The sequence below is a fragment of the Pelobates fuscus genome, chromosome 2 (genome assembly GCF_036172605.1).
Source record: "Pelobates fuscus isolate aPelFus1 chromosome 2, aPelFus1.pri, whole genome shotgun sequence".
Lineage (NCBI taxonomy): Eukaryota > Metazoa > Chordata > Amphibia > Anura > Pelobatidae > Pelobates > Pelobates fuscus.
The window spans coordinates 326,466,923-326,494,652 of NC_086318.1; the positions used below are offsets into that span (position 1 = coordinate 326,466,923).

Sequence of the window (27,730 nt, forward strand, 5' to 3'; positions counted from 1 at the left end):
CACCACCCCTACCCACCACAGCAACACCCCACCCCACCCCCCAGCAGCACCCCTACCCACCACAGCACCACCCCACCCCACCAGCAGCACCCCTACCCCCCAGAAGTACCCCTACCCCCCAGAAGTACCCCTGCCCCCCAGAAGTACCCCTACCCCCCAGCAGTACCCCTACTCCTCCACAACATTACCCCTACTCCCCCACACACAGTACCCCTACTCCCCCACACACAGTACCCCTACCCCCCCACACAGTACCCCTTACCCCCCACAGCACAGCACCCCTCTCACACACATACAGCACCCCTCTCACACACATACAGCACCCCTCTCACACACATACAGCACCCCCCCCCACACACACACAGCACCCCCCCAAACCACACACAGCACCCGGCCACGTGCCATAGGTTCTCTGTGGGCACGCGGCCACAGGTCCGCCATCACTGCAGAATAGGCGCCTGCCTGCCCGAAACGGGCACCCAGCACCCCCCCAAACACCCAGCACCCCCCCAAACACCCAGCACCCCCCCAAACACCCAGCACCCCCCCAAACACCCAGCACCCCCCCAAACACCCAGCACCCCCCCAAACACCCAGCACCCCCCCAAACACCCAGCACCCCCCCAAACACCCAGCACCCCCCCAAACACCCAGCACCCCCCCAAACACCCAGCACCCCCCCAAACACCCAGCACCCCCCCAAACACCCAGCACCCCCCCAAACACCCAGCACCCCCCCAAACACCCAGCACCCCCCCAAACACCCAGCACCCCCCCAAACACCCAGCACCCCCCAAACACCCAGCACCCCCCCAAACACCCAGCACCCCCCCAAACACCCAGCACCCCCCCAAACACCCAGCACCCCCCCAAACACCCAGCACCCCCCCAAACACCCAGCACCCCCCCAAACACCCAGCACCCCCCCAAACACCCAGCACCCCCCCAAACACCCAGCACCCCCCAAACACCCAGCACCCCCCCAAACACCCAGCACCCCCCCAAACACCCAGCACCCCCCCAAACACCCAGCACCCCCCCAAACACCCAGCACCCCCCCAAACACCCAGCACCCCCCCAAACACCCAGCACCCCCCCAAACACCCAGCACCCCCCCAAACACCCAGCACCCCCCCAAACACCCAGCACCCCCCCAAACACCCAGCACCCCCCCAAACACCCAGCACCCCCCCAAACACCCAGCACCCCCCCAAACACCCAGCACCCCCCCAAACACCCAGCACCCCCCCAAACACCCAGCACCCCCCCAAACACCCAGCACCCCCCCAAACACCCAGCACCCCCCCAAACACCCAGCACCCCCCCAAACACCCAGCACCCCCCCAAACACCCAGCACCCCCCCAAACACCCAGCACCCCCCCAAACACCCAGCACCCCCCCAAACACCCAGCACCCCCCCAAACACCCAGCACCCCCCCAAACACCCAGCACCCCCCCAAACACCCAGCACCCCCCCAAACACCCAGCACCCCCCCAAACACCCAGCACCCCCCCAAACACCCAGCACCCCCCCAAACACCCAGCACCCCCCCAAACACCCAGCACCCCCCCAAACACCCAGCACCCCCCCAAACACCCAGCACCCCCCACACACACACCCAGCACTCCCCCCACACACACACCCAGCACTCCCCCCACACACACACCCAGCACTCCCCCCACACACACACCCAGCACTCCCCCCACACACACACCCAGCACTCCCCCCACACACACACCCAGCACTCCCCCCACACACACACCCAGCACTCCCCCCACACACACACCCAGCACTCCCCCCACACACACACCCAGCACTCCCCCCACACACACACCCAGCACTCCCCCCACACACACACCCAGCACTCCCCCCACACACACACCCAGCACTCCCCCCACACACACACCCAGCACTCCCCCCACACACACACCCAGCACTCCCCCCACACACACACCCAGCACTCCCCCCACACACACACCCAGCACTCCCCCCACACACACACCCAGCACTCCCCCCACACACACACCCAGCACTCCCCCCACACACACACCCAGCACTCCCCCCACACACACACCCAGCACTCCCCCCACACACACACCCAGCACTCCCCCCACACACACACCCAGCACTCCCCCCACACACACACCCAGCACTCCCCCCACACACACACCCAGCACTCCCCCCACACACACACCCAGCACTCCCCCCACACACACACCCAGCACTCCCCCCACACACACACCCAGCACTCCCCCCACACACACACCCAGCACTCCCCCCACACACACACCCAGCACTCCCCCCACACACACACCCAGCACTCCCCCCACACACACACCCAGCACTCCCCCCACACACACACCCAGCACTCCCCCCACACACACACCCAGCACTCCCCCCACACACACACCCAGCACTCCCCCCACACACACACCCAGCACCCCCCCCCACACACACAGCACCCCCCCCACACACACAGCACCCCTCATTTACACATACAACACGCACCCTCCCCCCCCCACACGCACCCCCCCCCCCCCCCCCCCACACACACACACGCAATTGCCGTGTTGGCACTTTAAGGAAAAAAAAGTTGGCATGTATTGCGGTTTCGGCACTCGGGCTCAAAAAGGTTCGCCATCACTGGCCTACACTGATTCTTTATGTCTAGATTATTTTCCGCCTTAACATTAACATTAGCGTATGTCATGTAGCTTAGCTCTTGCCTTTACTCAACATATAGAATGTGTGGGCGTTACTTGCACGTATTTCATTTTTATTTTAAAATAGAGGCTTGTCTAATCTCTCAGTGACCCGGTTTAAACAGTTCTAGTGTAATGTTGCGCTAGATACACATACTTGTAGACACACGTCATTATTCATGTGATACAGTGTTTTACTTGCTTATGTTGAAATTGTCACTATTGTACTGTTGTACTTAATGCTTAAACTAAGATTGGGGGGAAAAAAAAATGGCTTCCTAAAAAGCCACAAGTGGTGCTTCAGCCTAGAGTTAAACTGTATTCTTCACTCAAATACTTTTTGCTGTGCATACGTTCTCCAGTTGGAAGAGATCACTGGTGACGTCAGCTTTAATGCTGACATCGACGGAGGCAAGCTGGTGGCTGCAGCTGTGCAGGCTCTTTGCGTGGTCCTGAAATAATTATTTTTTGAACTATAGTTTTTTTTTTTTTTTGAGACTATAAAATAGCTTTGTATTAAATTGATAAAACTTAGTACATAGTATTTCCTCTTCGATACAGTGCATTTTAGTAAAGTGCAAGTGTTGCTGACTTACAGCACCATCTACTGATACTAGAACACTATGTTATACATTACTATGTTTCCTTTAAAAAAAAAAAAAAAATCTCAAACCCGTAACTCTCATTTTTAAATACTATCCTGAACCACCTAAGTCTAAAACACAGGAAATAAGTAAAACCGTCTTGGCTGCTACACTGATACTGAGCCAAAATATCTGTCACCAAAATTTGAATTCCATAGATGACACTGTCTCTGGTCTAAGTCATCACATAACTTGTTTGTTTTATCATGTAATTACCTATTTATTTATTACATTTTTATCTATATATTAATATATATATATATATATATATATATATATATATATATATATATATATATATATATATATATATATATAGGTCTCTATGTAATGTTTGAATACACTATTTGAAGAGTCATTTAACAGAACTATTCTGAATAATTGGATAAATCAACCACTGCAATACAACACTATGAAAAAGGTATCAAATAAAAATGAGTTGGTTTGAAAGCGCAATTGCATCTGATTACATTCTCCTCTCATTTCCTTTCATCAACTTTCTTTGTGCCTGTCACATACATATTGCAAGTCTCATTAGTCTTGATATTATGGCACACACATTGCCTCAAAAACAGTGCTAGCTCTGTACAGAAATAGTTACATATTGTACTAACGCTCACGCTAGTGAAACAACAGCTTTCCCATATTCCAAAAATAATAATACATTACAAAAATACAAAAATTCACCACTTCTTTGCCGGGAAGCAATCATTTCCTTGCTGTGAGTTAAAAAAACAAATCCCCTTCATCTGCACTGCAGAAAGGAAAGATACCTGCCAGCCGCAGGGAGCAGTTTCAAGTTTATACACAAAAGGATAGTTTGCCATATGGCACTTATTGCAATATGCATATTTTAACCTTCATTAATTGTATCATGTATCTGCCTGTAAAAACTGCCATTGCTTCTCCTTAATTATCCGTACAGCTTGCAGTTTGCCTGCACATTTGAATTAAAATGAATAGCTTGAAAAATATATGTAGTTTAGTTTGTGTCTTTGAAAGTCTATATGTATATATATAAATATATATATATATATATATATATATATATATAATTATTATTATTATTTTTTTCTTTCCAGGAAGGAATGTAGTGACTGACAATCATGACCATACAGTCTGTTATTTGATTGATTGTGAAAGTAATTGCTCTTACCATTAGGATGGAATTGTTCTATGTCATAAAAATGAAGTGTATTCCCCAGAGAAATCAGCTGTAAATATTATATTGTGCGAAGGAAGTCTTCCCAGTTGTCACTTTGTTTGGGCCTCATTTTGCAGTGCAGAATATAGAAAGTTGAGATTAAGTTCTGGGTCACCATATGTACACCATGCTGCAGTTAAGCGTGAGTGTATGTAGTATGCAGGGCCGGTGCAAGGATTTTTGCCGCCGTAGGCAAAACAAATCTGTCCGCCCCATTCGCTCCACAGTGGTCCTGTAGGTTTAACCCCACGAGATAAAACACTGCCTTACCTTGAAGGGTTAAACAAGACTCTAGTAGCTGTCACAGTGACATCCACTAGAGACACCTTCGCTACAATGCCATGTTTATATATACACTCACATACAGACTTACACTCATTCACAGGGGAAGGGGCGGGAGCGATCGCGCGGTGCGGCCCTGCGCTGCTGACATGAGAGGTGTGTAAGGGAGGGGCAGGGGGGGCGGCACCAGGCGCTAGTTTGCTCCCGCGAACAGGAAAGACAAACATTGTGACGTTTGACTCCTTAGCTCTGATATACATATCTGTATATTATATAGAAATTGCATGACTTATCTTTAATTTTTTAGATAATGTTTTCAAACTGTGTAGTGCACAATGAGTAATGGCATCAATAAACTATTCTTCCTTCTCTGCGTTTTGACACCATGCAGTATGAGGGCATTAGGGAGATTTACAGTCCTGGGAGAAGCTGCTATTATGACCTGCTGTCTTTTAAACTTTACACTCTCCAAATAACTATGAGCTGGAAGAAGTACTGAGGTATCCAAAATAGTGTGTATATGCATGCTAGCATGTCATTATTGGGAGATGAGAGAACATATTTGTGGACACTCTTAATAGCTGTTATTCCCTGTGACCTCTGCTCCCACAAATTTGAGCCATACCAAGGCATTCATATCTAGAAATTGAGATATTCATAAATCACTTGAATCTTTTAGTTTACAATGTTTTCAAAAACTCTAAATTGTAGAATTTTAATATACAGTTCACTTTTATGTTTTGTTGTTGCTGTTATTATTATTATTATTATTATTAGCATTATTAGCATTATTAGCAGTATTTAATTACAAGTAGTATTGACATAGACCGGAAGTGAGGAAGGCTCTGCTCATGCACACTCACTTGGTTAGGATTGTTTTTCAGACTTAGCCATACGTCACTGTCCATTCAGCTTCATCCCTTTTTATAGGTTAAACTAGAGCAGGTGCCATTAAACAATCATTATACCTCAAGTATGGTGGGATATTCCAAATAACATCACTCCTTTACCTAGAACAGGGATAGGCAACCTTAGGCACTCCGGATGTTGTGGACTACATCCCCCCATAATGCACTTACACCCATATTGCTGGCAAAGCATCATGGGAGGTGTAGTCCAAAACATCTGGAGTGCCGAAGGTTGCCTATCCCTGACCTAGAACATCCTTTGCTGAACTTAGGTGTCATTAAGAAAAAGTGTTTATGTATATATTTACTTTTGCCCTTTATTTATCATTGACCTTAATTACAGGGATTGGTGCAGGGAGACTGATTGCTATTGCGTGTGAAAAGTTGCCATCTTTTGCAAAGAAAATGTGTGTTTGGGAGCTTTGTGTTTGCTTTTTATTTCATTTTTTAAAAAAAAATTGGGTGTTTTTTTTTTGTTTATTTATTTATTGCTTGTGCACAGTAAGTATATAATTTTGATGGTACATTTTCCAGTTATTTTGCAGTGTGAATTTCAGTACACCGTTAGCTTAGTTTACATTTAACTTTCTGACGGTCACTAGAGGCATTTCCTCCTTCAGACCTTCAAAAATCAATGGTCTTCCCATTTGGCATGATGAAGCTGAACACATCCATTGCTGCTCATGGAGGAACCACTAGATATAGTGTTTTTCTATGAGATCATTGGATTGACAGAGCAATTGATTTCTGCTCATTTTCCGTAAGTCCCCAATGCTTGTCTGTGAAAAGCATTAGATTAGACCGTGATCGTCAAGCAGCATGGCTACCAAAAAGACACTGTTCTGATGTTGGATTAGATGTACATTTTTTAGCATTCTAAATTTTAACCCCTTAAAAAGAGACATTAGTTACCCAGACAACTTAATCTCGATGGTGTGGTCTAGGTGCAATGACCCTGTTCTTTTAACTCAGCAATCTTAAAGATTGCAGCTTTTTCGAAACTACTATGTTTGCCTTGCAAGGTAAAGTCCACCTCTAGAGGATGTCAGTATGACAGCCACTAAAGGCGCTTTCAAAGACATACGCAATAGATCTCCTCTTTAAGAATCATTGAATTGGATCATCGAGATGAAGGCCATGGGGAGATGGTAAGCAGCATCAAGGGAGCCCCAGTCCTGGAGGAAGGTTAGGAAATCTTTTATTTTTACATTTTTTATTGTAAACGAGCAATAGTTTTAGAAGAATTTCATATGATGATTCAATGATTTGGAATGCTGCACACACAAAGCTTAACCCCTCTGCTTTTAAAGGTGTAATTCTACTCTGGCCAAAACATAGGGGTATCATTAAGAGTTCTGGGCTGGCTAATATCAATCCATTGCAAATTTCAATTCACGGACACCCATTGATTGATTGAGAATGGTCAGCTGATGCTCTCAGCCAATGATTATGCGGCAGGATCGTAATCTGACGCTTGATGTCATAAAAATATCAGGAGCCTGGGAAGACGCAGGTAAGAGGACAAACGATTACAAAACAGTTTGTCCCATTAACTTTGAATGGGGCCAGAGTACTCCTGGCATTATTACGATTTACAGCGGGCTGTAGTGGTTATGATGGCTTGAGTAACCCTTTAAACAGATGTTTTTTGTTTTTTTTATGTAGTGGTATTGGTGTCCATAGCCTGTCCCTGCATTCTTTTAAATTTATGTTCTGCCTTTTAAGAGAAAAGGCAGTATTTACATTATTCTATACTAACTTTTAGGTGCCGTCACTAAGACAGCCAATAGTGGCCCGTCTATATTTCTGTCCTTCAATCTTTGTAGGACCTACATTCACGGACTCCAAGCTATGCATCAAGAACGCTTCCTGTAGAGATGCATAGGATTAGTGTATCTATGGAAGGAGATCTGATTAGCCCAGAATGGCATTTTGCTGTGCATGCATTGTAGCTTACCAGTGTCACCCTATGGTGAAGTATTGGACTATCTGAAGTCATCTATTTTATAAATGTGTGCCAGGAAGGCAAGCAGCAGTGCTGCGAGGGAGGAAAAAAAAAAAGGAAATCTCCCTCGATTTTTTTTCTTTTTACAGCTACTAGGGATAGGGGTAATCTAAATGTCACTATAATGCTATAGTGTTCATTTAAGAACACACATTCTGTTTGTTTTCTTTTTTCCTTTTTTATAGGACTAAAACACATCGGATCTTGCAGAACTAGACTGGCTTAAACAGCAATTTCAACATAAATAAGCAGTACCCATACCCGCCCCATCCCATCACTTAGTGAGAGAAAAAAATAAAAATCAATGTGGGAAGTAATTTGCTGATATTCTCTTGCTGTCATCGCCTTGCACATAGGTTATGTTCTGCCTATGTACTATTATTGGGGACTATAATCCTTTATTTAATGTTTTTTTCAATATTCGTCTTCTTGGTGGGGGATAGAATTTTTGCTGCTATCATCAACAGTTAGCGCCCAGAAAGTACATTACATTCCCTGCTCTGCATTCTCCTTTAAAAGGTATTTGGAACATTTAGCTTACGTGCATTTTGGCTGATTCCATCATTCATCTCGCAGGTTGTGTTATTGAATTCCTTTGCAATTTTGGCACTAATTACTGATGTATTGGTAAACTCTCCTTATGGCCGTTTTACTACGACTCATTGAATCTAGTCCAATATCTCAACTTGTAAATGACAAAAACAAAACAAACCCAGTAAGCGCTACATTGTACAGATGTTATCATTAATCAAGAAGTGAACTATATTTAAATAAGAATCTAATGGTTTTTTTTTATTAAGTTTTATACTGTGGTCCCTGTGTTTGTAATCATTAAAGAAAAAAAAAAAAAATATATATATATATATATATATATATATTTATTTTTCTTCCCAACAGACAAACTAGAGAAACAATCATGGTTATTGCCATTCTCAGTGTGGATTTTTTTTTTTTTTTAAATTCTTTATTTTTGAAAGTGCGTAGAGAATTACACGTTTCAATACCGGCATAAAATGTTACAGTAATCAACAATTGGTGACACTTCAGTGTCAGTTTCAAGATACGTTGCACTTTTTTTTTTTTTTTTTAAATAAAAAATTCAAGAGTAAGCATAGATAGACATAACAGAATAAAATAACAGTCAGGTTATACATACTTGTCTAATAATGATTTGCATGAGATCCTAATGCTAAGGTTAATCGTGAATTGCGAACGATCGGCACAATTTCTAAATGCTTAGTTCCTCGTGGTTTACCTGTAGGGTGTCAGTAAGCTTTAAGGGCCGAGCCTGCAATCAAAGGGTAAACCAATATGTCTGCTTATTAGTCAGACGTTTTGTGTTGTGTTAGTTCAAGCATAATTTTATGTCACAGGTGAAAAGCTAAGCATGTCAAGATATAAACAGGTATATAATATGGTTCTTTTCTACCCTGCGTGCGGGCTAGTAGGCCTATGTGTGTGATGGTTGTCAGGCTGGAACACGATGTATATATGTTTTATGTTATCAAATAATAAAGTTTAACTGTGGTAAGCGTAGTCATACAGGTTTTTCTCTATGATTATTCCGGGGTCAACAGTTATCAGTAGTCGTCTGGCTAAACAAAACATCCAACTTAACTAATATAACAATGTTGTACAATAGTGTAACGCGTTTAGTTTAAGAATAATGCTAGACAGTGTGGACATTCGGTTATTGCTTGCTAGGGGAAACAGGCTAGTCGGTTCTATAAGGCGCAAAGTTACTATAAAAATAATAATGCAATAGTGTTAGACATATCTAATATCGACTGGCGTTTAAGTAAAGATGCAGGGAACTTTGCATTAAACACATGCTCGGGGCTTCGGCTTCATACATTAAAAGGGTGTTGTCAATGGTAATGTCCTCAAACGAGACAGCAGGTAGAGACATCCCCCTGTATGTCTGCTCGATTTTAAGTCCAGGGTTAACCTATACCTTCCGGGCAGGCTGCACAGTCCAGTACCCTGTTGATCTGGTTGCATGGGGCCTTGGCGTCGCGGATTATGGATGTAACAGGGACTATTTCTTTTCCTCCTGGTCCGGTGTGAGTGCCTTGGGCGGTGGGGGTGCGTTTTTTAAAGTGTGACAGTTTCTTTACACTCCATGCTGTTTGGCGAGTATGAGGTTCTATGTGTCCCCTTGATGTAAAGATATGGCCCTTCAGAGTGCTGTATGCGGCTGGGTATCGCTGCACTTGGGTAGAGCGTCGGTAAGTTTTCTTGCTGTCACTTGGTGCCGGCCATGTGCAGGCCCCTCGAGTGTGCTGTTGCAGCTTATGGAGCGGTTGGCTGAATTTGGCGGCTTTCCGCGCTCGGGGTTGTTGCTGTCTCCTGTGCCCCTTGCTAGGTCCTTTCAGCTTAGGTGTTGTTTGTTCATGGTTGGGGCTATATGGTGGCCCTGTATGTATTTTCACCCCTTCCTCCTGGGGCTTGGCTTGCTGCATCTTGTCAGCTAGCTTTATCCAGAAGGCTGCAAAGGTACGTTCTAGCCGTGTCATTATATCAGGTACCTCTTCCTTCCCGCTTGCTTTACACGTGGCGTCCGCCATTTTACTATGCTCTAAAGTTGTAGGCCTGCTGTGTTGGTCCGTCGTTTGTTTCCTGGGTAGCCAAGCTTTCTCCCAGGGTTGGACCGGGATAACCCCCACTGGTCCGGGGGGGGGGGGGGGAGCTTCATGCCTCCTGGGCTGCTAACGAGAGGACGGGGAAAGCGGCCGTCTCTCCCCAGGTCCGGTGCCCGCAGGCCGCGATCACACATCTTTAGGTTCCGTGCTCCGATTTTCTTCCGAGTGGTATCAGGAGGTTCAGTGGAGCACACTGATCTCAGGTAGGTTAGTTTCGCGGGTGTGGGTGCCCGTTTTGTCGCTTTTTATGCGATTAATCGTAGGTATCTGCAGGAGCTCTGTGACCATGCGTCTAGTCAGGAAGCTGGTCAGGCTCCACCCCCTCTCAGTGTGGATTTTAATGGCATACTGTAATGTGTTGAGATTTGGCTTCAATAAGTTACTTCAATAAGAGCTATTTTTGTTTTGAGTCTCGGCGGCTTCAAGCACTGGAGCGCAAGGGAATATAAAATAATCCAGTATACATTGGATTATGTTTTTGCTATTGTAATATTCATTATATTGTAAGTTTCCTGGACCATGAAAAAAATAATAATAAACCACACGTATATAAAAATATTCTTTCCATAAATAAATATACTGTGTTTATATATATATATATATATATATATATACATATATTATATCTTGAACTAATTTGCATATGCTTACCTAGAATCCCATGCAGTAGTCACTGCAAATTTGAGATTTCTGTAGGAAAAGCAAGTCTTATGACTTGACTCATTGTGTGCAGATCTGTGTTTAACAATGTGTTTAACTTTCTATATATACCTATACATATACATTCCAACATTCTTCACTTACCGACTGGGTACCGTTCCTACGCCCCGGTCGTAGAATGAATTGGTCGGTAAGTGAGGCGTTAAGGGATTCCCTACTCTGCTGCATTCTTCTATGTCCGGGGAAATGTCCCTGAACATAGACGAGTGCAACAGAGCAGGCAATCTCTCTAATCTATGTTTGGGGAAATTTCCCCAAACCTAGATTTAAGGGATTCCCTGCTCTGGTGCGCATGTCTGTGTTCAGGGACATTTCCCCAAGCATAGTCAAACGTACAAGAGCAGGAAGTCCCTCTAATCTATGCTCGGTGAAATTTCCCCAAACATAGATTAGGGGGATTCCCTGCTGTGTTGCCTTTGTCTATGTTCAAGGAAATATCCCCGAACATCAAAGAATGCTGCAGAGCAGGGAATCCCTCTAATTCCCACGACAGCTCGCACTTATCATACGTACACACTCACACACACTGTACACCTTCTTTGCATTCTATGGTTTTACGCATCAGGATATAATATCAATCATCTGTTCCTTAGCAGGTTTTAAAACTAGGTAAATCTAACTTTAGATGAACAACAACATATGTTTACACATATTACACTGTCATAATTTAACAAAATATAAAGCATACAAATGCTACTGTCTACGGAAATGCACAGATACTGTTGATGCTTGCTTGTAATTTTTCTGGATTTACTTTTTGGTCATGTCAAACTAACTTGATTGCGTTCTACGAAGAATTAAGTAGAAGTATAGATCAGGGTGTTGCAGTGGATGTGATCTATTTGGATTTTGCCAAGGCATTTGATACATTTCCACACAATAGATTAGTGTTCAAACTCAAAGAAATTGGTCCAGATGGAAATTCTTGTTCTTGGGTAGAACATTGGCTTAAAAATAGAGTACAAAGAGTTGCCATCAATGGTACATTTTCAAGCTAGACAGAAGTGGCAAGTGGTGTCCCTCAGGGTTCTGTTCTGGGACCCCTTCTATTTAAAATATTTATAAATGATCTTGAAGAAAGCATTGAAAGTCATGTTTCAGTGTTTGCAGAGGACACACAACTCTGTAAAATAATACAATGAGAGCAAGATATTACTTTGCTGCAGAGGGATTTAGATAGACTGGGGAACTGGGCACTCAAATGGTAAATGAAATGTAATGTTGAAAAATGCAAAGTTATGCACTTCGGCATAAAGAATGCACAAGCACCGTTAATGGAAGTGAATTAGGGATAACAACACAAGCAAAGGACTTGGGAATTGTTATAGACAACAAACTATGCAACAATGTGCAATGTCAATCAGCAGTGGCTAAGGCCAGTAAGGTATTGTCATGCATGAAAAAGGGCATTCATTCTTGGGATGAGAATATAATTTTGCCTCTTTATAAATCACTGGTAAGAACACCTATTAAATATGCTGTGCAATATTTGGGACCTGTTCTAAGGAAGGATATTATGGCACTAGAAAAAGTAGAGGCTACAAAATTAATAAAAGGAATGGAACGTATCCGCTATAAAGGTTAACACATTTAAACCTATTTAGTTTTGAAAAACGTCTCCTGAGAGGGGATATGAGAACATTATACAAATAATTTTGGGGCTAATACAAACCATTGTGTGGAAATCTATTCACAAACCAGACTTTATATAGGACACAAGGTCATGCATTTAGACTGGAAGAAAGAAGATTTTGTCTAAGGCAAAGGAAATGTTTTTTTACTGTAAGAACAATAAGGATGTGGAATAATCTGCCTCAAGAATTGGTTTTATCAAAGTCCATAGAGATGTTCAAGCAGCTACTAGATCCATACTTGCAAAAACAGAATATTCAAGGATATAATCTTTCAATGTAGGGTAATACCGTAACTGCTTGAACCAAGGATAAATCTGACTGCCATTCTGGGGTCAAGAAGGATTTTTTTTTCCTAGCTTGATGCAAACTTGGAAGTGCTTAAAACTGGGTTTTTTGCCTCATTTTGGATAATCAGCAAAAAACAAATGTGAGGAAGGCTGAACTTGATGGACACAAGTCTCTTCAGCTATGTAACTATGTAATTATAATGTTGCTGTTAGGACTTTCTATGTTGGTTAAATTACGGTGATCTGTGTAAAAACTAATTAATGTGGCATATTTAAATAGGTTAATCCAACCTTATGATGGTAAGAGTACCATGTTTCCTGTTAATGCTACAAAGCGTTATGCAACAGTTTGCCCTATTATCTTGATCACGCTGAGCTCCTGGTCTCCTTTGTAGTCAGGTTTACAACATATGGTCTCAACAAAGCTGCCACTCAGCTGACCCTCTCAGCTAATAAATGAGCATCTGCATATAGAAATGTGCACAGAATCGGTACTAGCCAACATGACACTGCTAGAGGTGTATGTTGAGTTAAACCTCTGGCAGCAGTGTGGTGAAATTCCATTTGTGCAGCATTTACAAGTGAAACACTGCACAATACATGACCACTTCAAATTACTCTAAGGGACAATATTCTATGCTTCCAACTCTTCAAATAACCAAAGCGGTACTTTTCTGAGGATTATTTCTTGATTGTGGAAAACTGCAAAATGTAATCCAAAATCTACTAACTGGAAAAATTCTTCCATGTGTCAATTTTTCCATGACATTAATTAAAAAATAAATAAATAAATAAATAAGATTGCAATTTTGTCAGTGCTCCACAAGTCCAAGTTTAACAACAGCCCTCTGGTTTTAATTATAGTATTTGGAGGTTGAGGTTATATAGTATAATTTTAAGTAACGTCATACAGTGGCAGTCATTTATGTATTTGAAAAGCCACCAATCTAAACATATACATTTTCGTTTCAAGACGCGTTATCCTGAATGGTTTTGCTTCAACCCCCTTAACCCCTTAAGGACCAAACTTCTGGAATAAAAGGGAATCATGACATGTCACACATGTCATGTGTCCTTAAGGGGTTACAAGCCTACAGAAAAAAAAGCAATTCTTAAAACTTAGTTTTATTAAACAAGAAATATAAAAAAATAAACATACATAGAAAAATAACCAAAGGTCAATGCCTCCTGAGAAAATAACAAATGTACCATGCTCAAAACTTCCCCTTATGCATGCATTACAAAATTGATTAAGGCACATATTCATAGGTGAATATGTACTTCTTAAGGGAGTGCTAAAATGTTTAAAACACACACACACACACATCAAGAAATATATATATTTATTTATTTCTAATATTGGGTTTCTGTTTTACTTGAGATTTAGGTCCACAAGTCTCTTGGTAATGTAATTTATTTGTAGTTCAGGTATGTAATGATCTCCTTGCTGTAGCCAATCCATTGCTGCTCATAGTCCTACATTGGGAGTCAGGACACATGCATGGCACTCTTCACAATCTGTGCTTCCCATAGAAAATCTCTCACCTGCGCCTTGAGCAAGCCGGGTTGAGAACGTGACCTTCCCAGCTATCTGGTTGACATCCAGAAGGTGTTATCGAGGTGGGGTTATAAAAGTGATGATTTGAAACTGGCACATTTATAAAATAATCAACAAACACAGCCCGTTAACTTCTAAAAATCATAAGTAATCTGAACTGTGTTAGGAGTTTGACATAGTCCTTTAAATATTCTGTCACACCACATGAAGAGAAGGCTGACAAAAAAAGGGATCATCTCTTTAAAATATATGTAAATATATATATTTTTTTCAGAGATGTTTTCTTAGTACTTGGTTCTGTCTTGATTCAGTTGTGTCCTTGGAACTGATAACTAGAGCATATAGCAAATAGGCCAAGCATACCGGCTGCATCTTTTCATAAAACAGGTCCATTAACTACAAAAAATCATAAAGAGTTTTTTATTTTTTATTTTTAAACGCGTCATTTCTACTAATAGAACCCAACGACTTTATTCTGCCTCACTGCTTGAGCTGTGTCCTGAACTTGCCATTCCATGCAGTGATTCATAACTCTTTCAGGTAGAATGGTGGCATTTGAAGTTTAATCATGCCTTATAATATACTTTATAAGTCTGTTATCTAAGAAAACCACATATGACCATGACTTTGTAATTCAGATAGTTTGTTGCTTTAAACTACCTTTACTATGCAGTAAGATAAAGTCTTGATATATTATTTCAGCACACTAAAAAAATTAATTAGCAAAGTTGGAAATTATGTTCTAAGCTTGTAAACATTAAAGGAACACCAACATATGTTCCTGACCCCATAGTGTTAAAAACACCATCTAGCTCCCCTTACCTCCCTAAATATAGTAAAAAGCTTACCTTTATTCCAGTCTGCTACTGGCTCTGACCCTGATCTGCCTCCTTGGCTGATATCATCAAAAGTGATTTTCTCAGTCAATCACAATGCTTTCACATTGGAAAGCGTGTGAAGGGGGCAGATCAGGGGCAGAGCCAGCACAAGCCAAATACAGCCGTGGCCAATCAGCTTCTCCTCATACAGATGCATTGAATCAATGCATCTCTATGAGGAACGTTCGGTGTCTCCATGCAGAGGACTATGCTGCAAACTGTGCAGCACTGCCTCAGGAAGCACCTCTAGTAGCTATCTGAGGAGTGGCCAGTGGAGGTGTCCCTAGGCTGTGATGTGAACATGGGATTTTTTCTAAAAAGACAGTGTTTACTGCTAAAAGCCTGAAGGGACTGATTCTACTCACCAGAACAAATACAATAAGCTGTAGTTGTTCTGGTGACTATAGAGCTCCTTTAAGTGTTCATTGGGAAGAGATCACATATATTTCCATGTGGATCCCTCCACTTTTAACATAACCAAATAATGTATATTTTTTTTATACAAATGTTATTCTGTATAATCTAATTTCATATACCGTATATACTCATTTTTTGTGCTGAAAAACCCCAACTCGGCTTATACTCGAGTCAATTGTCTGTATTATGGCAATTTGCATTGCCATAATACAGACTGGGGGCTGTGGGGGCTGCAGAGAGCTGTTACTTACCTTTCCTGCAGCTCCTGTCAGCTCTCTCCTCCTCCGCCGGTCCGTTCAGCTCTTCTGTCAGCTCACAGTGTAAATCTCGCGAGATCCACGGCTCTCGCGAGATTTACACTGGGAGCTGACCAAGGTGCTGAACGGACCGGCGAAGGAGGAGAGAGCTGACAGGAGCTGCAGGAAAGGTAAGTAACAGCTCTCTGCAGCCCCCACAGCCCCCTCCTACACAGTGCCCATCCACTGGACCACCAGGGAAGGAGAGCCCCCCTCCCTGGCCAGCTAGCAAGCAGGGAGGGGGGACAAAAAAATGTATATATATTAATAATAATAATTAAAAAAAAATAATAAAATAATAATAAAATAAAAAATAATAATAAAAAAAATAATAATAAAAAAATGTAATGAAACAAAAAAATATTAAAATAATAATAAAAAAATAAAAATGCCCACCCCCCACCAAGGCTCTGCATCACACTCTGCATCACACTCTGCATCACACTCTGCATCACACTCTGCATCACACTCTGCATCACACTCTGCATCACACTCTGCATCACACTCTGCATCACACTCTGCATCACACACACACATACACACACTGCATTCATACACACACACTGCATTCATACACACACACTGCATTCATACACACACACTGCACTCATACACACACACACTGCATTCATGCACACACACTGCATTCATGCACACACACTGCACTCATGCACACACACTGCACTCATACACACACACTGCATTCATACACACAGCATTCATACACACAGCACTCATACACACAGCATTCTCATACACACACACTGCACTCATACACACAGCATTCATACACACACACACTGCATTCATACACACACACTGCATTCATACACACACACTGCATTCATACACACACACTGCATTCATACACACACACTGCATTCATACACACACACTGCACTCATACACACACTGCACTCATACACACACTGCACTCATACACACACTGCACTCATACACACACACTGCATTCATATACACACTGCACTCATATACACACTGCACTCATATACACACTGCATTCTCATACACACACTGCATTCTCATACACACACTGCATTCATTATATACACACACTGTAAATAAATATTCAATTAATATAATTTTTTAAGGATCTAATTTTATTTAGAAATTTACCAGCAGCTGCTGCATTTCCCACCCTAGTCTTATACTCGAGTCAATAAGTTTTCCCAGTTTTTTGGGGTAAAATTAGGGGCCTCGGCTTATATTCGGGTCGGCTTATACTCGAGTATATACGGTATGTAGAAACTAGACCACCGTCACAAATTTGCTTTCATAATAAATCTTATCTGTTTTAATTTAGAAAATAATACACATATTTTAAACATTATCAATGGAAAACTAATGTGTACAACTTTATGAAATGCATTTAAATGCAGGACAAAACTGAGATGACTGAAATGATTTATCTATTGGTGTTTACACTTAATAATAAAATTACCATTATTTGAGTGCCCTTGAAATCTACCTATTGTAGCTGTAATGTGATCAATGTAATCATGTCTTTTTGGACTTTCTGTTCTTCAGACTCAGCAGCTCCATGATACAGAAGAGGTCTGTTATGAAAATGTTCTTAAGGAAATTAAAGCTGGAAGACAGGTATGCTTTCCCTGTTTTTATCACTTATGTTATCTCTTTTATAGTGTATGTGTGTGTGTGTATATATATATATATATATATAATAGTGTGCACCATTTAATTTATTAAACTAGATTTGCCATTCATACTTTTTTTTAGCGTTCCTATCAGTGGTTTCATTTCCATTGCATATTCATTGTGAATTCTAACAGTTTTCCAGTCTGGAACTGTTAATTGTGTCTCAATTTGCACAACGAGATTGACCCTTATGGTATGAATAAAAATATACTACAAGCTTGTGATGTGATGCCACCTTAGACTTTAACCAAGGAAATGTGTAGCTCTTTTTGTTTCACTGGGAATTATTGTTTTTGGAATTTGTAAAATTGTAAATGGGTAATACAGAATGGACATTATAATACATGTATAATTGAATAAGACATATTATAGTTGTTGTTAACTCATGAAGGGAAGCATAATAGTAGCATTAAATGGACCGCCTAAGCTGTAGATTCATCCCTTGCCAAGCCAAGCCATCCCTTGATTCTTCACCGTCTTGGTCCTTGCTTTCTATTGCTAACACAGAGGTTCCAGAACCCCATTAGTAATATCAAATTTCTCCATATTGTTTGATCAGAAAACATCATCAGTTGGACAACTTAAAAACTATATAATTTTGAACTTCAACCACATTACATGGCAGAGCCACTTATAACAAACTGCTACCTTACATTGCATAATTTTCTTTTAACAAAGGTCATGCATCTGTAGTGCCCTTGCCCAGAAACCGATTTTATTCTAGTGATAAAAACTAATATATCTGAGCAGCTTCAGTAGAAGGAACGTGAATAAATATGCTACATTTACAGGCAGAGGAAAATGAAAGTTTTCTAGACACATACTAGCCCCTTACTGTAAACTGTAATCCCCCCAAAGCATTCTGTTAACACGTAGTGAAATAGCAAAAGTCTATAGTAGAACATTGAATTAGATAAAACTTCACAAATGTCAAGTTTCCTGCAGTTGAATGCATTGTACCATTAGGACACAGTCACTATGTAGGAAGAACAACTATGTTTTCTGTCATGTACTTTAAGTGGAACTGTAACTTCTCAGGATTTGTAATATTATTTTTACTTATCGTCATAGTTAACAAATCTGTATTTGTTAGCTATGAAAAATAAAACTACATTTGCATATCCACAACTCTTTATACTTTAACTCTGTGCCTCCAACTTATCACCCTCTCAGTAATTGGTATATGCTCTATTCTTTGTACATGGCAATCAATGCATAGAAGGCAGACAGAGCAGCGGAGATATGTAACAATGAGAGCTATGAATAACAATGGTTCTGTTCTAAAAATGAGTGCAAACGTAAAAACGGATATAAAATGTGCCTGCTGGTTTCCATGGTGACTGCAAAACTTGTAGTGCTTTAGACCACTTTTTAAAACACACTTTCTATAAATAAACCTCAATCTTTCTGTTCCTTATATTCCTTATCCTTGTCTGCACTAGATTGTGATGTCCTAAGTAAATACAAGTCAATATTTTGTTTATTCATATTGTGCAAAGACCCACAATGGCGATTTTGCCACTTGCAGTGTGGTGGAGGGAAAGGTGAGGTTTACTTACCTGTCCCTCGCTGCCACTGCTGTCATCTTCAGTGGGATCCACTCATCTCCTGGTGCTTCATCAGCCAGGAGCCAGCATCAGCCTCTATAAACAAAAGCATTTTTCCTATAACTGTTACTAGTGACAGCTAGGGGCTTGACAGCTGTAGCTCCTCCTTTTTTTTTCAAGTGTTGGAAAAAAAAAAAAAAGTTGCCTCCACTTAGTCCCATGATTGGAATTTCAGTTAGTGGCAGTACCCCTTTCATTTTGTTTTGGAGCCGGGGCCTGTATAATGGATTCTATATGTAAAAAAAAAAGACAGAATCAAATATACAGCATGCCCACATCTGCACACAAATTCACTCTCTATAGATACTATAGCTATATTTTTTTATTTTATTTAAATTATTGTTTTGTTATTTCCATTGTCATTGAAATTGAAATTTATTCTTTCTACTATATGTCTAGAAGGATAATCCAGATTTTTGCTATCTACATTCTTCCAGATGCATCACATGATTTATGTTTGTTGATGGAGTACTTAGTAAAGCATTATTTTAAAGCTTAGAGTGCTGCTGCAAGTTCATTTAGTGCTGTGTTCTGTAAGAGAATAGTAACATTAACTGAATGTGACTGCTGGTTTACATTGAATTTTAAGCTGTAAAATGCAGATCACCAAGGTCAGCTGCAGTAGACTGAATCTATCCCAGTAATAGATTTAGAAATTACATTTGTGAAAAAACAGAACTTTGAAAAATATATGTATGGTTATGCTTGTGCAAATTGAAAAAAAAAATAAAAAATTATTGCATAAAGTACAATAAATTATTTAATGTTTGTAATCTGTTTTATAGCCAAACTATTTTTAATTGAAATCGTTTTATGATAATATAATACTTTTTTATACTCCGTATTTGGTAGGGAGCACTGTAATAAATAATGATAATAATATATATATATATATATATATATATATATATATATATATATATATATATATATATAACTCTTCTCTTTGATGGTCTGTGAGGGAAACACATACATTTAGGTTTTTCTGCCTGTTTTTAATAAACCTGCTGGTTGGTCACAGAGCGCTGAATAAATATTGGTTAGTGAACTCCTGCATTCTTTCATTGTACTAGATCTAAATGTGATCTGATATCCAGCTTGGACATAATAACTAATGAAGAAACTGATTAAACATCTAATACAAATTAAATTTTACTCTTATTTTACTAAACACAGTGGAGTTTATCAATAACGGTCTGATGTCTACTACTAAACATATTTGGTCATATTTTACTTTTGCTTCTGTATGTATAAAGATGTCTAAATGGGCTTTACAAATGAGAACAGAACAGAGTACATTAGTGACTTGTTTTCAGGTTTGCAACTTTACTTACAGTGGAGATAATACGAGATGCAGGATGGCAGAAAATGTAGCTAAAGTTCAGTTCAGTTAGCTAATGTTATGTAAAATTGATGAGCTTTTGCGTCTTTTTGTTTTTTTAATACATTAAATAACGCCGTTTTTACTTATAATTAATCCAACGTCAGGTAGTATCTGTCAGGCAGTGACTCTGACTACTGGATGACCACCTGTAATATTCAATCACTTACCAAACAATCTTTAATCTGTTCATCTCCACCCTTCAACACCTATTAACAAGACTGATTACAGCCTTTTTCTAATATCATTATATCATTTCTAATATTATTATTTTAGCCCAACATCACAAATCTATTTTTATTTCACTGCAGTTCACAGTTTAGTGACTTAACTCTCTATTGGGCTTGAATGATAAGTGGCAAAACTTTTATCCGCTACTTACACCTGTTCGTTGATGAGGTTGTGTTATCAGTCATGTTCTATATGCTGCTACTGTTCTCTATAGCTCAGAAACTTGAGGGAAGCAGTAGAGAGCCCTGCATACTGACATTTTAACGTTCCTCTATTGGGGTCCCATTGTCCTTATTTGAGCATGAAACAAATCATGAATCCCCTTATTTAAAAAAAGGAATTATCTATAGCAATCAGAATGTCTCAAAGGTTGTAGAAGCTCAATTGGGACTTCTTTTCTCCCATTCTCAAGAAATTGAGCATAAGATGACGTTTGGAAAAAGAGACACTCAACAATAATTGCCTATTTTAATATTATAAAAGCATAAATAGGGCACATTTATATTTGCATTTAATTGCTTCACGTACAATTTTTATTTTTTTAATGTGTTTTATGTTTAAATATGCATATTTATAATGTTATTTTATGTTGCAGCAGGAATTCAGGCACTATAATTAATTACAGTGTATTCCATTCATTCGTTCTCTTCTTTTTTTTTTTTTTTTTTTTTTTCTTTTTAACGTTTATGTATTTTGATATTTCAAGGGAATATGACATTCTGTAAAGCCCCTTACCTCAACTTTACACAAGACCACATATTTTAAAGATGTCCCTATGTCTGACAGTTAATCTCTTCAGTAACAATAATTACATGGAAGGCACAGTTTAGCTATATAAAAAAAGATAAAAAAAATTCTAGATTGCCATCTATGTTATAATTGCTCATTTAAATTGCAGACTTTTTACTATTTTATTTTAATGTTTTTTTGTTTTTTTTTGTAAGCGAGTATTCTAAACAAAGAACCAAAAGGCTCTTGAGTTGACATTTAACAATTATAAATAGAAACACCATTATGATTCACAATAGAACCAAAACAAAATTAAAAAATATATATATATTCATTCTGGGATGTGATCTTTTTGAATGTCAAGATGTGTCCAAGCCACAATTATATGCTAAGTTTGACAAAATTAATATCTGAACACTGTACTTCTTATGCTTGCATACTCTACTAACATACTACAAATCCTTCAAATATAGCAACAAATAACATTTTCAGAAATTTAGAATACTGCTGAGAAAAATTACCCAGTAAGGAATATAACACGTGATTAGCAAGGAAGGGGGTTATGTATGTAATGAAGATTGCATCATACACACTCAGAGATCTTTAATAACGTGTTCATTATTGGAAACTGTGAATTTTAAATGTTAGACAAAAAAGTGGAGAATTTTCAAAATTCCTAAAAAAAATTACTAAGTCAACTGTTTGCTAATAAATAAATGAATACCGTATATACTCGAGTATAATTTTGTGCTGAAAACCCCCAACTCTGCTTATACTCGAGTCAATGTCTGTATTATGGCAATTTACATTGCCATAATACAGACTGGGGGCTGGCAGCGAGCGCTTACCTCCTGTCTATGACCCCGCGGCTCTCGCAAGATTTACACTGTGAGCTGACAGAGGTGCTGAACGGACCGGCGCGGAGGAGAAGGGAGCTGACAGAAGCTGCAGGAGAGGTAAGTGCTCTCTGACAGCCCCCCTCTTCCACCCACTGAACTGCCAATGCCACTGGACCACCAGGGAGTATCAAATAAAATATTAAAAATAATAATATTAAAAAAATAATAATAATAAAAATAATTAATATAACAAAAAATTACAATTATTATAATTAAATAATAATAATAAAAATGCTCACCCCCCACCAAGGCTCTGCATCACACACTGCATCACACACACACTGCACTCATATACACACACACACACACTGCACTCATATAAACACACTTCACTCATACACACACGCACACTGCATTCACACACACACACACACTGCACTTATATACACACTGAATTCATACACACACTGCATTCACACACACACTGCATTCACACACACACTGCATTCACACACACACTGCATTCACACACACTGCACTCACACACACTGCACTCACACACACTGCACTCACACACACTGCACTCACACACACTGCACTCACACACACTGCACTCACACACACTGCACTCACACACACTGCACTCACACACACTGCACTCACACACACTGCACTCACACACACTGCACTCACACACACTGCACTCACACACACTGCACTCACACACACTGCACTCACACACACTGCACTCATACACACACACTGCACTCATACACGCACACTGCACTCATACACGCACACTGCACTCATACACGCACACTGCACTCATACACGCACACTGCACTCATACACGCACACTGCACTCATACACGCACACTGCACTCATACACGCACACTGCACTCATACACGCACACTGCACTCATACACGCACACTGCACTCATACACGCACACTGCACTCATACACGCACACTGCACTCATACACGCACACTGCACTCATACACGCACACTGCACTCATACACGCACACTGCACTCACTCACTCACTCACACACACACACACACACACACACACACACACACACACTGCACTCATACACACACACACTGCACTCACATACACACTGCACTCATACACACACACACACTGCATTCATTATATACACACACACTGTAAATAAAAATTCAATTAATATAATTTTTTAGGATCTAATTTTATTTAGAAATGTACCAGTAGCTGCTGCATTACCCACCCTAGTCTTATACTCGAGTCAATACGTTTTCCCAGTTTTTGGGGGGTAAAATTAGGGGCCTCGGCTTATATTCGGGTCGGCTTATACTTGAGTATATACGGTAAATTCCATCCTAAAAGTTTACTACCTCAAATTTCAGCTAATGTGTGCTTAACAATCCACTTGCTGAAGTGTCTGGAGTCAGTCATTTCTTTACAGTTTATAAAAGTGTCTATTTCAGTAGAATTGTTCAAGACTGCATTATTTGCTCAAAATACACACATAAATGCTAAGTTTGTTAAATTCATTTATGAATGTGCCTACCCAAAAGCCGCAAATCCTTCATCTATCGTTAAAAATAAGATTTTCAGAAATTGCCTGGTGTGCTTAAAATGACATGTCATTTGAAAGAAATTGTTGACATTCATATTTAAATATGTGTATCTTTAGCAACTAATGTAAAAACATAACTTTGAAACGCCTCCCCACTATCATTCAGACAGCCAGGCAGGTCTCCTTGTTGTGGAGCAACGCTGGGCTTATATGTTCCTGCCTCCTGAGTCCCACCATTCCCAATGGACTGTTCTACAGCTCATTGAGAAGCATAGGAAAGCCCCGAACATGTAAGCACACTCACGACTCTGGTGTATTCCTGGGCACATATTTGAAAGTTTGTGTCAGGAAAAGAGGAGAGGGCTTCTGCAGCTTTTAGCAACCAGGTGTTTTGTTTTCTCCCTACAGACTCAATGAAGCCATGGAGAAAAAAATGCATGCATGTTTTATTTGGGGGTATTTCTAATAAATTGTTAAAAATAAATAATAATAATTCAAGGAGTGTTCCTTTAAGTACACCGTTGGTTGTATGCTCTCAAGGAACTTACGCATTCTACTTGTGTTCAGCTGGATATTCCAACTAGCTTCTTTTATCCCTGACTGAATGAAAAGCTATAACAGACTCCATGCTACACATACCAAAAAATTGATCCAGCTGCTATACAAATCCTGTTGTCTTTAATGTAGCATGTAGGAAGCCCCCTTTACAACAGGAGGGGATTTTCATCTTGATAGAACTGCCACAGTCTGCATTAAGTGCTGTCGTTGTGAAGTGCAAACGTCTAGAAGCAACAGTAGTGATAGATGACAACTTCTGAAAATGGACTGCTGATTGGTGAAGTACATTCCAAAAAAAAAATGTCTATCCTCTCTGGCAAAACCTGTTCTAGAAAAACTGTAATGTCTTAACAGCAGTTGTTCATCTGAAGCTTCTTTAACAAGGATTCCTAGCAACTGCACACAAACATGAGAATGTACAATTTCAAACGTTTGATACAGTTTTGTAAATCTTTACTATATGGGTCCTGAGAGCAGCACAAATGTACACTCTGGATTGGAGACATGCTTTACCATCTGATGATCCAATGGTTAACTCAGGATTTGGCTGTTGCCAAGAGAAGCCTGCCTGATGGCATAGTGCCAACTGTAAAGTTTGGATTTGCAACAATAGGGCCATTCCTCATGGTATGGACTATTTCCATTAATTCCAATTAAGAGATGTTACTGCTATATTGTACAGTGTTGTAACAATTCGGTTTTAACTTTGTCATGACATTTTAGAAAAAGTCCCAATATGATATTAGAATTACATACCTTCCAAGCTGTCCTTATTTATTATAGGCAGTGCCTTTTTTTCTATCCTAATTTCCCTCGTTTGTAGGAGATCAATATCATATCATGGTTCTGAATGTATGACATAGCTCTACAGCAGAAATGCTCTTAGTAATGTGTATATAAACTAAAATAACTATGTTCAAAAAGCAGTTAGTGTGAATAAGATCACTTGTTTTAGTTTTAAATGACATTGCAGTTGCATACAGTGTGATTAGTCACATGCAATTTCTCAACACAGGCCACATCCCCACTCATACCCCTAAAATTAAAGTACCTCCTCTTCCTACAAAGTTGAATTTGTTAGAGAAATCTACTAGACACACTTGATTAGCCTTCACAGAGCCCGTATAAACCATTCTTTGCAGCTATTGAACTGACTACCATGAGCCAGGTCTGATCTCTGTGTTATTGCCCAGCTCCACTGTTTTGTAGACACCTGAAACAAACCCAGTTTTCCCCAGCATGTGTAAAGCCTTTTTAGAGGAGTGGTGGAGGGGCAGCAGCTAAAGTTTCAGAATGATTATGCACTTGTGGCTATATTTATTGATAGCATGTGATATCTACATCTTTCTGTCCACATTATAAATGCTTATGTCTAATATAAGGTAATTGAGAACAAGATTAATTTCCTTATTCAATAATGACAATACACTATAGTCACCTAAATTACTTTAGCTAAATAAAGCAGTTTTAGTGTATAGATCATTCCCCTGCAACTTCACTGCTCAATTCACTGTCATTTAGAAATTAAATCACTTTGTTTCTGTTTATGCAGCCCTAGCGACACCTCCCCTGGCTATGATTGACAGAGCATGCATGAAAAAAACAAAAAAAAACTGGTTTCACTTTCAAACAGATGTAATTTACCTTAAATAATTGTATCTCAATCTCTAAATTGAACGTTAATCACATACAGGAGGCTCTTGCAGGGTCTAGCAAGCTATTAACATAGCAGGGGTTAAGAAAATCTTAATTAAACAGAACTTGCAATAAAGAAAGCCTAAACAGGGCTCTCTTTACAGGAAGTGTTTATGGAAAGCTGTGCAAGTCACATGCAGGGAGGTGTGACTAGGGTTCATAAACAAAGGGATTTAACTCCTAAATGGCAGAGGATTGAGCAGTGAGGCTGCAGGGGCATGTTCTATACACCAAAACTGCTTCATTAAGCTAAAGTTGTTCAGGTGACTATAGTGTCCCTTTAATGTATTGAAAATAATAGAGTTGGGTTCCTAATTTTTTTTTTCTTTCTCTTAAATAAGTGCTTTGTGATTGTACAGTAAGTGTATTCTGGGAAGAGATATAGGATATTTCAATGTTAACATTATTAAAGACTAGTTCAGAGACATGAAATGGTCCTTCCAGATTTACCCCATGGGGGATTCAAAAACTGATTTAGTTTAATTTAAGATGTTGAAATATCCATTTTTATTTGTGCTACTGGGGGTTTTGTATCTTGTAGACAAGTATATTTGACAAATAAGCAAAAATAGTATCTCAGAACTCAGGAGTGATATCTTAATTTTACTTGTTTAAATGCCAACTGCCTTGATGTTAAACTAGTTTAAATGATTATATATGGGTACAGTTGTATATCCATGTGTTTTAATACACATTCCACATAGCTTTGCCATTTGTAAAAGAAAGGACAGCGGGCGGTAGTTGTATTTCACTCCGGCATGTGTTATGACAGATGGAGAAAATCTTTTCATGTTGGTTTTTCAACAGTCGTACTCTGCAAGACTCCGAGCTCTTCCTGGCTACTGGGAAATTAAAAGTTGGCGATTCAGCCTTTAATTTTTATCCATCTGCTCCAGCTAATGAGACATCTCATTTGTAGGCTTCACTTTGAATTACCAAATGCATGTGCAGCTTTATCATTCTTCCTCCCTGTGAGCCACCACCTCCTGTGTAACTTACAAAGATGGATAATAATAATGGATGATATATATATATATATATATATATATATATATATATATATATATATATATATATATATATATAAATATATATACACACACACATACATATATACATGCATACACAGACACACACACACACACACACACACACACACACACTTGCATGCTTACCAAGGGTACTTTAATTATCACAGTGCTATTCTAGATCAACATATTATTTCAAGTCCACCTGTTGCATTAATTGTTCAGTAGCCCATTAGGGCATT

The 27,730-nt window shown here is 40.0% G+C and overlaps 1 protein-coding gene across 1 annotated transcript in view; it reads left to right on the forward strand.

The window, feature by feature from the left end:
- Positions 1-27,730, forward strand: part of ASCC3 (activating signal cointegrator 1 complex subunit 3) — a 647,451-nt gene that overhangs the window by 280,617 nt on the left and 339,104 nt on the right. Inside the window, exon 13 of the mRNA XM_063443555.1 lies at positions 17,728-17,799. Coding sequence (XP_063299625.1) covers positions 17,728-17,799 — 72 coding nt within the window. The remainder of the gene's footprint in view (positions 1-17,727; positions 17,800-27,730) is intronic.